Source organism: Somniosus microcephalus, chromosome 28 (assembly GCF_052327205.1).
Source record: "Somniosus microcephalus isolate GS21.2 chromosome 28, FLI_Smic_1.0, whole genome shotgun sequence".
Lineage (NCBI taxonomy): Eukaryota > Metazoa > Chordata > Chondrichthyes > Squaliformes > Somniosidae > Somniosus > Somniosus microcephalus.
The window spans coordinates 29,782,879-29,799,163 of record NC_141014.1 but is presented as its reverse complement, the minus strand read 5'-3'; the positions used below and the strand labels follow the sequence as shown (position 1 = coordinate 29,799,163).

The window sequence follows — 16,285 nt, the reverse complement described above, 5'->3', positions numbered from 1 at the left end:
GTAGGCCCAACGAAAGTGCCGGTTTCGTGCATGCACTGCGTATGCGCGGGAAACCGGAACTTCCGTTCCCTTAAAGGAAGGGGTTCACAGGTCGAACGCGTGCGCCGGAGAGGCAGCGCGTACGCCTGGAACTTCCGGGTTTTTTGCAGGTTTCTCCGGGAGGGTAAGTCTCCAGGAGCTACGCTTGTAAAAAGCAGTCGCAAGGCCTGCTTTTAACAAGGTAAGTGGTGAATTAAGTTAAATTAAAACATTTTTTCCACAGGTTTATTATTTTAAAATACTTTAAAGAAAGGTAAGTTTATTTTTAGCCCCGTTAGAAACTGTAATTAATTTTTTCAAAAATTTTAATTATTGTTTAAAAGTTATTTTATGTAATTTATTGTTATTTTAAAAATGTGATTTAAAAAAAAATGTATTTGAAGTTTTAGTGATGTTTTGGGGCTGAATTGTATTCATAGATTTGACAGCTCTTCCTGTCAAATCTATGAATAGAGATTCCCTGCTACCATTGGCTCCCCATGGCCCACGTGATCCCAGGGGACGCTTCGAACTAACTGTGCCCCGGGATACGCAAGCACTGCGCGCCGGCGTTAGAGGTGGCCCAGGATCGGAATCCCACGCGGGCCCACAGCACAACGGCCGGCGCTAGGTAAGTGCAGGTCGGAGGCTTGCACCCGCGGGAAGCCTCCAACCCGAATTTCTGGGCCATAATATATTTTTTTTAACGCAGCGAGTTGTTGTGATCTGGAATGCGCTGCCTGAAAGGGTGGTGGAAGCAGATTCAATAGCAACTTTCAAAAGGGAATTGGATAAATACTTGGAGAAAAAAACTACAGGGCTAAGGGGAGAGAGCAGGAGGGAGTGGGGCTAATTGGAGAACTCTACCAAAGAGCACAGTCATGATGGGCCAAATGGCCCCTTCTGTGCTGCATCATTCTATGATTCTATGACTTGTCTTTGCAGGGAGGCTTTGGAGCACACAGGTACCCTTCCCCTGGAGATGTTGTACGTGGAAGTGGCTAGTTTGATTGGCCAAGTGCTCCAAAACCTCTTGCTCCACGTGCCGTACTCTTACGATGGAAGAAGCTGTGGCAGGGCAGCGGAATGAAGGAAGAGATAAGAGAAGGCGGAAGAGGACAGGAGAAGAGCATGGATGAACCTGATGGAGAGAGTGAACAAGACATGGTTTTATAGCGCACTGTACCACATTTCTCAAAACACACCAAAGCGCTTCACATACAATGAACTACTTTCAAGTGCAGGAACCCTTGGTGGGTAGGCAAACGCAGCCGCTAGCTTTCACACAGCAAGATCCCACAAACAGCAAGCAGAGAAATCACCAGGTCATCTGCTTTTTTTTTTAGTGGGACGGTCCAGGGCACCGATGGAACTCCCCGCTCTGCACTGCATCGTACTTTAACACCCACCTGAACGGGGAGATTGGACTTCAGTTTAAGGAGGGCAACACCTCTGCCAGCGCAGCGCTGGAGCGTCAGCCTAGATGGGGAGTTCAAAATCCTGGCAAAGGGCGTTAAACCCATGACCACCGGACTCAGAGGTGCGTGCAACCAATTGAGCTAAGAAAGGAGAGGGGTGAGCGGATGGGAGGGGAGAGTGTAGGGGAGAGGATGAGAGAGGGGGAGAGGGGAGTGGGCGGGGTGGGGGGTAGAGAGAGGCGAGGAGAAGGGCGAGGGGAGAGCAGAGGGGAAAGAAGTGTGGAGAGGAGAGGAGGGGGTAAGAGAGAGGGATAGGAGAGGAGCGTGGGGGGTTGAGGTGAGAAGAATGAGGGGAGAGGTAGAGGGTAAGAGAGAGAGAAGGGAGTGGGTGAAGCGAGTGGCGAGAGGATGGGAGAGAGGAGAGTGTAGGGTAGAGGGTAAGGGAGGTAGAGGAGAGGGGACTGTACAGGGGGAGAGGAGAGATTAAGGGAGAGAGATCAGGGGAGGAGACTGAGGATTAATAAGTTTTTAATGGAATTTACCATATGATCCATCCATCACGCCTGGACTTGACACCACGCTTTTGAAATTGAGCCGTTCCACGGACCCATTCTTTGTCTCCAACAGATGGGGCAAAGAGACCGCGTTCTTAATGATGGGAGACACCGGCGGTGGCGGCGACATCTCGCGGCTACTGTTCCGGCTCCTCGCCGGCGACTTCCTGACGTTCCTCAGCGCTCGGACGAGCAGGTTGGACTTGGCGCTCTCGCGCGCCTTCTCCCCGCCGTGGTCACTGAGGAAAGAGGTGTCGCCAAACACGTCGCCTCCCCGGCCCACGTGCATGGTGTGGCGGAAGTCACCCAGCGGCGAGCTGATCATGTCCGGGGTCAGCTCCGACTTGAACCTACGCTTGCCGTGGGAGCTGGAGACCAGCTTCTTGAAGACAGGCAACTTTCCTAAACTCATTCTCTTTCCTCTGTATCTCCTAATCTTTATCTACTTGGAATGTCGCACAGAGATTTTTAAAAAATGGCTGACTTGAGTTGGCCGCACAACACACACAGACTCGTGTAAAGCTAAATACATCCGCACAACTCGAACCTGAACCTACTCCAGGAGTGGCAAATTAATCTGAATGTAAACCAATTTCCTCTCAGTATTTTTGGTGCAAAATTAGTCTCATGAAAATAAAAATGTGTAGTGACGAGAGTTAGAATTTAAAAAATATAGGAAATTAATTTAACACTATTCAGGATTCGAAGGTTGATATTCTGTGAGCAGAGAGAAAACAGATGATCAATTTGAAAGAACACATTTTCTATATGTTTTTTTTTAAAGTGTCTGGTGAATTATTTCACAGGTTTTCTTAGTATTAAAAAACGTGATTGTCAGGGACAGTAAGAGATCTTTTCCTCTCTCCTATCTGAATCCAGTTTCTGGTGCTGAACGTGGGACTGGGCCTTGTGTTTCCGTGGCGACGCTTCCTAATTTAGCTCCATCTGCTGAACTGTGCGCCGTTATGTGCGTGCGGTTCTCACGCAAGGTGTGAAGTATTGGTTTCTTACCCGGCCCTCCCGTTACTTAAACAAAAACAAAACCCCCCCCCCCACCCAAAAAAAATCGGCTTTGGTTTTCAGAGAAGTCCGGTCGCAGTTCTACAGTTGCTCTGCAGGGCCCAATTTCCTGGGTGGTGGGGGGCTGGGGAGGGACTGCAAAGAGGCACGTTTCATTCCTAGGGTCTCAGGAGCTCCTCGAGTAGAAGGGAGCTGGAGATTGGCGCCACGACGCAGCCCCAATTTAAGCTCTCGGTGCGACAAAGGGCTCCTCGCCAGAGGCAAAGAAATCACGCTTCGATTAAAGAGTCAAAGTCTCTGGACGACGCCGGGTTCAGACTTCAGAGGACCTTATCTGGAAACAGAAAAGAAAACATGGACTCGCTATAAATAGAAGCAAAGATAAAATAATCGAACACAATCATCTCTGTTGCATTAAACCACTGATTTTTCTCAAGGCAGGCTTATGTTTTATCTTAAATAAAAGTTACAATGCCCATTTGTAAATCGAAGGATACATATAATTTCCAACGCTTTCATGCCTGAAAACATTCATTCCATGAAGGGTTTTACCCACCCTCCACCTATGTCAGAGCTAGCATTTCTATAGCGCCTTTCACAACTCCAGGAAGTTCCAAAGCGCTTTACAGCAAATGAAGTACTTTTTCCAAGTGTAGTCACTGTTGAAATGTAGGAAATGCAGCTGCCAATTTGCGCACAGCAAGCTCCCATAAACAGCAATGAAGTAATGACCAGATAATCTGGGTTTTTTTTCCAGTGATGTTGGTTGAGGGATAATTATTGGCCCCAGGACACCGGGGAGAAATCTCCCCTGATCTTCATCAATATAATGCCATGGGATCTTTTACATCCACCTGAGAAGGCAGGTGGGGTGGATGCCTGGTGATGTTTGGATTGGGGGCTTGACCGATATGCCTCCCCGTGGTCCCATTGACTGCCGACACTCACTGGCCAGGCCCGCAGGTGAAGAATGGCTGCTTGGCAGAGGGCAGTGCTCCAGTAGGTGAGCCCCGACACGAGCCAGCAGGTTAACGAGGGAAGAACACTGGAGGAAGGAAATCTGGAAAAGGAGGGCACCAGTAAATGGGGGAATTGGGGGGAGAGCCCAGTAAATGGGGGAATTGGGAGAGAGCCCCAGTAAATGGGGGAATTGGGTGGAGGCACTAGTAAATGGGGGAATTGGGAGAGAGCCCAGTAAATGGGGGAATTGGGAGAGAGCCCCAGTAAATGGGGGAATTGGGTGGAGGCACTAGTAAATAGGGGAATTGGGAGAGAGCCCAGTAAATGGGGGAATTGGGGGAGAGCCCAGTAAATGGGGGAATTGGGAGAGAGCCCCAGTAAATGGGGGAATTGGGTGGAGGCACTAGTAAATAGGGGAGCATAAACACCGGCACGGACCTGTTAGGCCGAATGGCCTGTTTCTGTTCCGTAAAATTCCAGGTGAAAAACTCTTGAAAAAGCAGCTGATAGTGAAGAAGACCCAGGAGTTTGAAACGATTAACAAGAAATCTCAGCCCTACCAAAATGTTTCCGAGTCTGCAATGTGGATGGGCCTCTCGGGGAACATGCCGCATTGAGGGCCTTAAACCATTAGTGGGGTTTATGGGACCTTCCCTACCCCTTATTAAAATATCATGTATCAGGGTCCCAAGCCCCAGGTTAATGGAAGCTCTGCTTTACACCGAGTTCCCACCTTTGAACTGCTCGGGGGTGCGGCGGGGGCAAGCCCCGCTTTAGTATCTGTGACCGCCTCGATTTCTCCCACTGTCTGCGATGGAGTGGATCTCTTTTCATAATTAACTCTTGCCGGCCACGACATTATGTAAGCGAATCGGGGAGAGTTTCTGCCCATTGGACGGCACTGGGATTTTTAAAATCTTTTGATGATCAGGGTTTCAGTGTCATTTTGGCACACAGGAATGCCTGGCTTGCAAACCAGAAATTCCTGGTACCTGAGTCACTTTAAAAGGGGACGGCTCCATTAGTAAAATAAATAAATCTTTCTTTAATTGCATTGTTTGCTTTTCTGTGTGTTTGTCGTGAAAGTTTCCTGCCTCACTGGTCAGAGCACTCAGTGGTAACTTATTCAGGCCCCCATGGTTGCTATGACAACATTTTTTACTGCAAATGTTTATGGGTAAGCAATGATCAACGCTGGGGGTTCCTGTGCAAAAAAGATTAGCCTGACATATAAGGAAAGTGATGAACGTACTGAGGGAGTACCTCATTGTCAAAGACGCTGTATTTAGGACGAGACGTTAAACTGTGGCCTGCCATGCCTGATGAGATGAATGTACTGTAGAAGGTCAGCTGACACTATTTGAAGAGCGGGGAGTTCTCCTGGTGTTCAGGCCAGCATCCCTCCCTCGACCAACACTGTCAAAATTGGATTCGCTGGTCATTCATCTCATTTGGTGTTTGTGGGATCTTGCTGTGCACATATTGGCTGCTATTTCCGCCTGCATAACAGTGACTGCACTTCAGAAGTAATTAACTGGCTATGAAGCACTTTGGGATGCCCAGAGGGTGTGATAAGACCCTATAGAAACCCAGTTCTTTATTTCCCTTTAGCGTACAGGGACTGACTGGATCTCTCCACAGAGAGCCGGCATGGGCTCGATGGGCCGAATGGCCTCCTTCTAACATACGAATTAGGAGCAGGAGTAGGCCACTCGGCCCCTCGAGCCTGCTCTGCCATTCAATAAGATCATGGCTTATCCGCTTACTCTACATTCCCGCCTACCCGCTTACTCTACATGCCCGCCTACCCCCGATACCCTTTCACCCCCTTGCTTACCACGAATCTATCTACCACTGCCTTAAAAATATTCAAAGACTCTGCTTCCACCGCCCTCTGAGGAAGAGAGTTCCAAAGACTAAAGACCCTCTGTGAGAAAAAAATTCTCCTCATCTCTGTCTTAAATGGGCGACCCCTTATTTTTAAACAGTGACCCCTAGTTCTAGATTCTCCCACAAGAGGAAACATCCTCTCCACATCCACCCTGTCCAGACCCCTCAGGATCTTATATGTTTCAATCAAGTCACCTCTTACTCTTCTAAACTCCAGCGGATACAAGCCTAGCCTGTCCAACCTTTCCTCATAAGACAACCCGCCCATTCCAGGTATTAGTCTAGTAAACCTTCTCTGAACTGCTTCCAACACATTTACATCCTTCCTTAAATAAGGAGACCAATACTGTACACAGTACTCCAGATGTGGTCTCACCAATGCCCTGTATAACTGAAGCATAACCTCCCTACTTTTGTATTCAATTCCTCCTCGCAATAAACAATAACATTCTATTGGCTTTCCTAATTACTTGCTGTACCTGCATAGTAACCTTTTGCGATTCATGCACTAGGACACCCAGATCCCATTGCATCTCAGAGCTCTGCAATCTCTCACCGTTTAGATAATATGCTTCTGTGCCATTATGACTCTGAGATTGGGGGGGGGGAAAAAATCAGTCCTCAGTGTCATCTGTCTATAAACAAAGAATTATCATAATCTTTTAAAACACGGCGAGTGTTTAATTTCTGCCTATTGTTTATTAAAAAAAATATTTTCAGACGTACGGAGGATGCCCGAGACTCGGGAGACTTGACCGTCGCCGGGTCAGTCAGCGTCTGGAAGCGGAATGAGAGACTCACAGGTCAGGTGGGATTCAAGTTCTGATGAAGGCCGCAGCCCTACTCCAAACTCTTAGCCAAGCTTTCTCCTTCGGCTGCTTGGCAGGACTGATGACGCTGAGCAGGGAGCTGGAAGAGTTCCCAAGCCTGGCAGTGTGTGGGAACTGATAAACATTCTACTGCTGAAACATAGGCGAATGATGTAGATTTCTTTCCTCTTAGAGTCATAGGGGAAAAATTCGATATCGCCCCGTTTGGGGCGCCATTATCGGGCGTGCGCAAAGTTTAGCGCCTGGCGCTAATTATCGCCTCCGACAGCAAACTTGGCTTTTATCGCCCCTGGAGGTGATTGGAGCGCTAAATCAGGCGCTTCACACCTGTCTTAAGGCACAAACGCCGAGGAGCGAGGCGCTACCTCAGAGCGCTGGCGAAGCAAAGAAGGGCAAATCAAAATAAACCGGCAAAGTGCTGCTCAGTACTCAAAACTCCTTCACACAGCGTTGAATCTCTCCAGAAGTCTCTCTCTCTGTCTTTCTCAGACTGCGTGGTATAAAAATGTCACTGGCAAAAAAAGGCAGGTAGCGGTCGCCTTTAAATAGCGCTCCCCCAGTCCCTTTCTGACAGCATAACGCTCCCCTCAACCTGTCGTTGCTAGCGGCAGGCGGTAAGGCAGGGGGCGCCACTCAATATCCGGTCTGGGGCACTAACGGGGCGTTGCGCACTCGACTGACGTCACAATCTGCCGGTACAGGAGATCATGGCAGTAGTGTTTAGCGCCGCCGCAAAATGTCTAGTTAATTTCACGAGCGGCACAAACATCGCCGTGCCCGGGCGCTAGTTGCTTTGCGCCCCATTAGCGCCCTCTTAGGCCACTAACGGGAAGCACAAACTACTGAATTTTTCCCCCAGAGTCATAGGCCTAGAAATTGGGTTGAGGCGCCAAAGTGGCGCCAAGTTCGCCTGGGCGCTGATTTCTGCGCAGTGTTCGGAGCATTAGCGAACGTCAGAAATTCAGTGTCGGTGCCCCTAGAGGGAGACGGGGCGAGGCTCGAGGCGCTCCGCGTCCCTCTTAGGGCGCTGAAACTGAATATCACAGCGCAGCGTGCCGCAGCGCCACACGCTGCGGCACGGCGTGCTGCGGTACTGCAGGCCTTCCTCCCATTGTTAAGGGGGAGGGGCCTGCAACAGCGCGATCCCCGATCGCGAGTGCCGGCAAAAGAGCCCGGCACCGAGGAGAAGTGCCGGGCTCTCGGGAAACAGCCGGCAATGCCGCGGGGGCGGGGGGGGGGGGGTCAGGAGGCCGGGGACGGAGGTGCTGGCAGGTGGCCGCCAAAAAAGGCAGCCGCCCCGCACCTCCACCTTAACTTGCGCCATTGCCAGCACAGCAAGGCCCCGTGAACCGGGCGCGGGTAGCGAACGGCGCTACAGCAGCGTTCGCTACCAAATATCGCGATCGGGGCGCTGCGCACAACGATGACGTCATCGGTGGCAGTGCAGCGCAACAGGCTAACGCCACCATTAGCGCCCCCGCTGAATATCGCAGGAGGCGCGGCCAGTGGCGCTACAGCCACTGACTGCCCTCTTTAGGCGCTAATAGGTGGCGCTACTCACCCAATTTCTAGGCCATAGAGTTATACAGCACCGAAAGAGGCCCTTCGGCCCATCGTGTCCGCGCCGGCCATCAAGCCCTGTCTATTCTAATGCCATTTTCCAGCACTTGGTACGTAGCCTTGTATGCTATGGCGTTTCAAGTGCTCATCTAAATGCTTCTTGAATGTTGTGAGGGTTCCTGCCTTTACTACCCTTTCAGGCAGTGAGTTCCAGATTCCAACCACCCTCTGGGTGAAAAAGTTTTTCCCCAAATCTCCTCTAAACCTCCTGCCCCTTACCTTGAAACTATGCCCCCTGGTTATTGACCCCCTCTACTAAGGGGAAAAGTTCCTTTCTATCTACCCTATCTTGCCCCTCATAATTTTGTACACCTCAATCAGGACCCCCTCAGCATTCTCTGCGCTAAGGAAAACAACCCCAGCCTGTCCAGTCTCTCTTCATAGCTGAAGCGCTCCAGCCCAGGTAACATCCTGGTGAATCTCTGCACCCTCTCCAATGCAATCACATCCCTCCAATAGTAGTGAAATCAAGCATAACTTTCTTTAAACCGAGTTAATGAAAGAAGGAACATTGAAACATACAAAATTCTTACAGGGCTTGACAGGGTAGATGCAGGGAGGATGTTTCCCCTGGCTGGGGAGTCTAGAACCAGGGGTCACAGTCTCAGAATAAGGGGTCGGCCATTTAGGACTGAGATGAGGAGAAATTTCTTCACTCAGAGGGTGGTGAATCTTTGGAATTCTCTACCCCAGAGGGCTGTGGAGGCTCAGTCATTTATATTCAAGACAGAGATCGATAGATTTTTGAATATTAAGGGAATCAAGGGATATGGGGATAGTGCAGGAAAGTGGAGATGAGGTAGAAGATCAGCCATGATCTTATTGAATGGCGGAGCAGGCTCGAAGGGCCAAATCGCCGACTCCTGCTCCTATTTCTTATGTTCTTATGTTATGTAAGGAGACGGGGAAGGGGCAAAAGTTTTTAGTTTCCTATTCGTTTTACCCCCGCTCTACCCTTAAAGGCGCTATCTCTTGCTCCATAGGGAGAGGTTCGAACTCGTGAAAGGCAAATTTTGTCCCGACCTCAGGAAATTCTTCTTCACACTAGATCAAGTCTCTGGAGGGGTGCTGTGAACCCACAACTTCTGACTCAAGGAGGCGAGAGTGCTCCCTACCGAGCCACTGGCTGACGGCGAGCATCGGCAGGCTATTTAACAGCAGGAAGCGTCACAGTGAAACCCCGATCCTGCCTTTGCTCAGTGATCGCGCACTCATACCTTCGGGATAGCGATGAGGATCTCTGGGTTTGGCCTGGGCCCAAGTGGTCCCGGAACAGCCGGTTTCAGTATCCCTACTGGCGTCCCAGCTAAGACAGGTTAACTCAACAGAGACTGGGGTCAAACCTGGGACCTTCTTGCAACTGTACCATTCAATTCCACACCAGGTGATGAGGTTACCCATTAAGCCAATGGACCTGCCTTGTGCTATAGATAAGCCAATGCACTTTGTCATCGTATATCACAGTCACCTTTATTCATCTGCTCCGTACTTCCACCCCTTCCCTCAACATCATCGGAAAAGCAGAACACAATCGTTACCTTCCTTTAAATAAACCCTGCACAGATATACTCTGAAATGTCAAGAGGGTTGACAGTGAGTTGAAGACTTTAATTCAACCCTGTTCTTCTGAAAGTCATAAGGCACTCTACGGCCACATTTAGTAGATCAATTAGAACTGCTTGATTGAACTATGGCCTGTAACTGTCTGCTATCGCACACATAGATCAAATAAAACTCACACATATATGGTAATAAAAGAAACACGTATCAAACACACATATATAAAACAGACAATGTTGTATAAAATACACATCATATAACATTGTCCGCATGCCCGATACGAGACTCCCAAAACAAGCGCTCTACTCGGAACTCCGACACGGCAAGAGAGCCCCAGGTGGGTAGAGGAAACCTGGGCAGTATGTAACTGAACCGACCAGGGGGCAAGCAACCTTGGATCTGGTCCTGTGTAACGAGACAGGATTAATTAAAAATGTCCTAGTAAAGGATCCCCTTGGAATGAGTGACCATAACATGGTTGAATTCCATATTCAATTAGAGGGTGAGAAGGTTGGATCTCAAACAAGCGTGCTAAGCTTGAATAAAGGAGACTATGAAGGTATGAGAGCGGAATCGAGTAGAGTGGATTGGGAAAATAGATTAAAGGGTAAGACGATACATGATCAGTGGTGTACATTTAAGGAGTTATTTTACAACTTCCAAAAAATATATATTCCACGGAGAAGAAAAGGGTGTAAAAGAAAAGACAGCCATCCGTGGCTAAGTAAAGAAATTAAGGATAGTATTCGACTAAAAACAAGGGCATATAAGGTAGCCAAATCTAGTGGGAGGATAGAGGATTGGGAAAACTTTAAAAGACAGCAAAAAATAACAAAAAGATTGATTAAGAAAGGGAAGATAGATTATGAAAGTAAATTAGCAAAAAATATAAAAACAGATAGTAAGAGTTTTTATAGTTATATAAAAAGAAAAAGGGTGGCTAAAGTAAATGTTGGTCCATTAGAGGATCAGACTGGGAAATTAATGGTGGGAAATATGGAGATGGCAAAAACACAATGAATATTTTATATTAGTCTTTACAGTAGAAGACACTAAGAATATCCCAACACTGGACAAACAGGGGGCTAAAGGGGGGGGAGGAGCTAAACACGATCAAAATCACTAAGGAAGTGGTACTCGGTAAAATAATGGGACTCAAGGCGGATAAATCACCTGGACCTGATGGCTTACATCCTAGGGTCTTGAGGGAAGTGGCGGTAGGGATTGTGGATGCATTGGTAATAATTTTCCAAAACTCCCTGGACTCGGCAAAGGTCCCGGCAGACTGGAAAACTGCTAATGTAACACCCTTATTTAAAAAGGGCAGTAGACAGAAGGCTGGAAACTATAGACCGGTTAGCCTAACATCTGTGGTAGGTAAAATTTTGGAGTCCATTATTAAGGAGACAGTAACAGGACATTTGGATAATCATAATTTAATAGGACAAAGTCAGCATGGTTTTATGAAGGGGAAGTCATGTTTGACAAATTTGCTGGAGTTCTTTGAGGAAGTAACATATAGGGTAGATAAAGGGGAACCAGTGGACGTAGTGTATTTAGACTTCCAAAAGGCATTTGACAAGGTGCCACACAAAAGATTATTGCTTAAGATAAAAAATCACGGGATTGGGGGTAATATTCTGGCATGGATAGAGGATTGGCTATCTAACAGAAGGCAGAGAGTTGGGATAAATGGTTCATTCTCAGACTGGCAATCAGTAACTAGTGGTGTTCCGCAGGGGTCAGTGCTGGGTCCCCAACTCTTTACAATCTATATTAACGATTTGGAGGAGGGGACCGAGTGTAACATATCAAAGTTTGCAGATGATACTAAGATGGGAGGGAAAGTAGTGAGTGAGGAGGACATAAAAAACCTGCAAGGGGACATAGACAGGCTAAGTAAGTGGGCAGAGATTTGGCAGATGGAATACAATACTGGAAAGTGTGAGGTTATGCACTTTGGCAGGAAAAATTGTAGAGCAAGTTATTATCTTAATGGCAAGAAACTGGAAAGTACTGAAGTACAAAGGGATCTGGGGGTCCTGGTGCACGAAACTCAAAAGGTTAGTATGCAGGTGCAGCAAGTGATTAAGAAGGCCAATGGAATGTTGGCTTTCATTGCTAGGGGGATAGAATATAAAAATAGGGAGGTATTGCTTCAGTTGTACAAGGTATTGGTGAGACCGCACCTGGAATACTGCGTACAGTTTTGGTGTCCATACTTAAGAAAGGACATACTTGCTCTTGAGTCAGTACAAAGAAGGTTCACTCGGTTAATCCCGGGGATGAGGGGATGGACATATGAGGAGAGGTTGAGTAGATTGGGACTCTACTCATTGGAGTTCAGAAGAATGAGAGGCGATCTTATTGAAACATATAAGATTGTGAAGGGGTTGGATCGGGTGGATGCGGGGAAGATGTTCCCGATGATGGGTGAAACTAGAACTAGGAGGCATAGTCTTAGAATAAGGGGCTGCTCTTTCAAAACTGAGATGAGGAGGAACTACTTCACTCAGAGGGTGGTAGGTCCATGGAATATGCTGCCCCAAAAAGCTGTAGAAGCTACATCATTACATAAATTTAAAACAGAAATAGACAGTTTCCTAGAAGTAAAGGGAATTAAGGGTTACGGGGAGCGGGCAGGAATTTGGACATGAGTCTAGGTTCGGATCGGTCATGGCCCTGTGGGTAGCGGAGCGGGCCCAGGGGCCGTGTAGCCTGATCCTGCTCCTATTTCGTGTGTCTAATTCTGTTAGATTCAGGAGATGGTTCGGTGATAGTGGATTGGCGGTTAGGATCAGATCAGCCATGATCTTATTGAATGGCAGAGCAGGCTCGAGGGGCCGATTGGCCTACTCCTGCTCCTATTTCTTATGTTCTTATGCTTCAAGGACACCCTCAAAGCTTCCTCGAGAAAGTGTAACATCCCCACCGACACCTGGGAATCCCTGGCCCAAGACCGCACAAAGTGGAGGAGGAGCATCCGGGAAGGCGCCGAATACCTCGAGTCTCTTCGCCGGGAGCAAGCGGAAGCCAAGCGCAAGCAGCGCAAGGAGCGCACGTCAACCCAAGCACCCCACCCACCCGCCCCTTCAACCACCGTCTGCCCCACCTGTGACAGAGACTGTAGGTCCCGCATTGGACTCATCAGTCACCTGAGAACTCATTTTTAATGTGGAAGCAAGTCATCCTCGGTTCCGAGGGACTGCCTAAGAAGAAGATATAACATACATCATATAAAACACACATTATCATATAAACCATATATATATATTGTATAAACCACACAGGTCGTATTTAAGGATAGTGGAGTTGCTGTAATACATTCTTGCGTTACTATAGCACGCTATATATCCGATGTTTTCACTAGCATATTGGCATGCTACAACATTTAATGTTGTGTGATACACTTTGTGTGTGGTAAACTTATTTCACTCAAGTTATTTCCACCAATGACAGACCTGTAACAACAAGTCCTTCACCTTCCATCGACAACCTCCTCCAGACCTTACTCTTTCTCCCGTACCCCTCAGTCTACCGACTGCGGCCTACTGTGCTCGGGCTACCAACTCTGGCTGAACATTATCCTGGACGTTTCATTACATGGTCTCCCGCCTCCAACCGCCCTCCACCCGGTCAAACAGCCTTTTGCTTCCCAGCTCCAAGATCTTTTATAACAAAGTCTTCAAAGAAAATAAAAAAACACACAATTCTTTTTAATGCTCCTCTGATTCTTCTCCCAGGTGTTGCTCACAGCAGTGTCCCAGAGATTAATCTTCAATTCCTGGAGACTCCAGGACAATCCTGGAGGGTTGACGACCCCTATGTTCCTCCCACCCTCGCACCATCCCACCACTGGTGGCAGACTTTCTTGCTGCCTAGGCCCTGCTGTCTGGACTCTCTCCCCAAGAACCCCTAACCCTCTCTACCCCGCTTCTTCTCCTTTGAAAACCACAGTGTCAGCCAGTGCCTCAGTGGGTGGCACCCTCGCCTCTGGGTCAGAAGGTTGTGGGTTCAAGTCCCACGCCACAAGACTTGAGCACAAAAATCTAGGCTGACACTCGCAGTGCAGTGCTGAGGGAGTGCTGCACTGTCGGAGGTGCCATCTTTCAGATGAGATGTTAAACCGAGGCCCCGTCTGCTCTCTCAGGTGGATGTAAAAGATCCCATGGCACTATTTCGAATAAGAACATAAGAATTAGGAGCGGGAGTAGGCCATTCAGCCCTTCGAGCCTGTGCCACCATTCAATAAGATCATGGCTGATCTTCGGCCTCAACTCCACTTACCCGCCTGATCTCCATATCCCTTGATTCCCCTAGAGTCAAAAATCTATCAATTACAGCCTTGAATATACTCAACGACTCAGCTTCCACAGCGCTCTGGGGCAGAGAATTCCAAATATTCACAACCCTCTGAGTGAAGAAATTCCTCCTCATCTTAATCTTAAGTGGCCGACCACTTATCCTGAGACTATGACGTATAGTTCTAGACTCTCCAGCCGGGGAGTCCTCCCCGGTGTCCTGGCCGTTATTTATCCCTCCATCAACATCACTAAAAACAGATTATCTGGCCATTATCACATTGCTGTTTGTGGGAGCTTGCTGTGCGCAAATTGGCTGCCGCGTTTCCCACATTACAACAGTGACTACACTTGAAAAAGTACGTAATTGGCTGTAAAGCGCTTTGGGACATCTAGTGGTCGTGAAAGATGCTATATAAATGCAAGTCTTTCATTCTCTCTTTTCAAAATTCATCTTCTCTGCTGCACTTTTGATTACCCTGTGGGGGACTACGGTCTCCCGCGTAAAGAAATAGGCAACACAGCGAGCTACAAGAAATAGGTCTTTACTCCAACTCTCACAATACAGTACTGAATTCGTGAAACCCGCGAACCTGTGATGACTCACGGATTGGTCACCTGCTGGAACCTGATTGGTTTTCCTTCTATCAGCAGCAGGCAAATCTGAACGTGCCTTATTCCTCTCAGCTTACAACTGTCTTGCAGGGGGAGGGGAATACAGCAGTTAAAAGGGGATTATACAGGTTTACCTACATACACACAGTGTTTCCCCAATGGGGCAACGCCACATACGCCCCCCCAGAATCCTCGTTAACTGTAAAAGTCAGTCTCTGCGGAGGTTTGACCAAGCGGCCGTAGCGGCTGTAGTAGCCATCTGGCATGTGAGGAGGGCTGTCTGGGAGGTCGGCCGGTTGGTTCGTCGGCTGGTCTGGCGGCTGGTCTGCCGGTGGCTGGACGGGCTGCCGGCGAAGGTGGGGCGGCGGCCGGAAAGTAAGGTTCTGGCGTGTCTTGGTCCTCTTGTGGGGCCGCCGCCAACGCGGGAGGTCTGCCCCGCCGTGGGGGAAGAGCCAGCCGAAACGGGAAGCTGAGGTCCAAGTGCGCCGGTTTGAGGCGGTCTACTGAAATAAGGTCCGGCTTCCCGCCGACATCGATAAGAAAAGCTTTGTCCCCCGTCTCCAATACTGGGAAGGGGCCAGTGTATGGTGCCTGCAGCGGGCCTCTGTGCGCGTCCCGGCGCACGAAGACGAACTCCGCATGTCGTAAGTCTCGAGGCACGTAGGACGGCTGCGGGCCATGTTGCGACGTGGCCACTGGATGGAATTGCTGGGCCGCGTCCTGGTGCAGGGAAAGCTGTCTGGCGGCCGACCACGGCTCCGTTGTCAGGGGGAGGAAGTCGCCTGGTACTCTGAGCGGTTGGCCGTAGACCATCTCGGCCGCAGAGGCGCAGAGGTCCTCTTTGGGCGTGGTACGCAATCCCAGGAGAACCCAGGGTAGTTTGTCGATCCAGCTGGTGTCGACCAGGCTGGCGTGGAGGGAGGCTTTCAAAGAACGATGAAAGCGCTCGCAGAGCCCGTTGGCCTGCGGGTGGTAGGCTGTTGTCCTGTGCAACTTGGTGCCGAGGCCGGCGATGATGGCATTCCACAAGTGGGAGGTGAACTGGGGGCCTCTGTCCGAGGATATGTCGGTCGGCACGCCGAACCGGGCCACCCATGTCGAGACGAATGCTCGCGCGACGTCGGTCGTGGTGGTGGAGGCGAGGGGAACCACCTCGGGCCATCTGGTGGTGCGGTCGACGATCGTGAGCAGGTGTGTAAAACCGTGTGACAGCGGCAAGGGGCCTACCAGATCGACGTGGACGTGGTCGAAACGCCTCTCGGGCACCGGGAAACACTCCAATGGCGCCTTGGTGTGCTGCTGGACCTTAGCGCGCTGACACGGCACGCATATGTTGGTCCAGTCTCTCACATCCTTGTGGAGTCCAGACCAGACGAACTTGGCGTACATAAGTTTCTGAGACGCACGCATCCCTGGATGTGAGAGGCCGTGGATGATGTCGAAAACTCGCTTGCGCCAGGCGGATGTAACGACCGGCCTAGGCGAGGGGACTGAGACGT

The 16,285-nt window shown here is 49.3% G+C and overlaps 1 protein-coding gene across 2 annotated transcripts in view; it reads right to left on the bottom strand.

The window, feature by feature from the left end:
- Positions 1-16,285, bottom strand: part of LOC147099484 (uncharacterized) — a 77,173-nt gene that overhangs the window by 44,507 nt on the left and 16,381 nt on the right. For both annotated transcript variants that reach the window (XM_085969661.1, XM_085969664.1), the window contains exon 2: positions 1,979-3,344. In XM_085969661.1, the coding sequence (XP_085825787.1) occupies positions 1,979-2,402 (424 nt within the window). In that variant the 5' untranslated portion in view covers positions 2,403-3,344. The remainder of the gene's footprint in view (positions 1-1,978; positions 3,345-16,285) is intronic.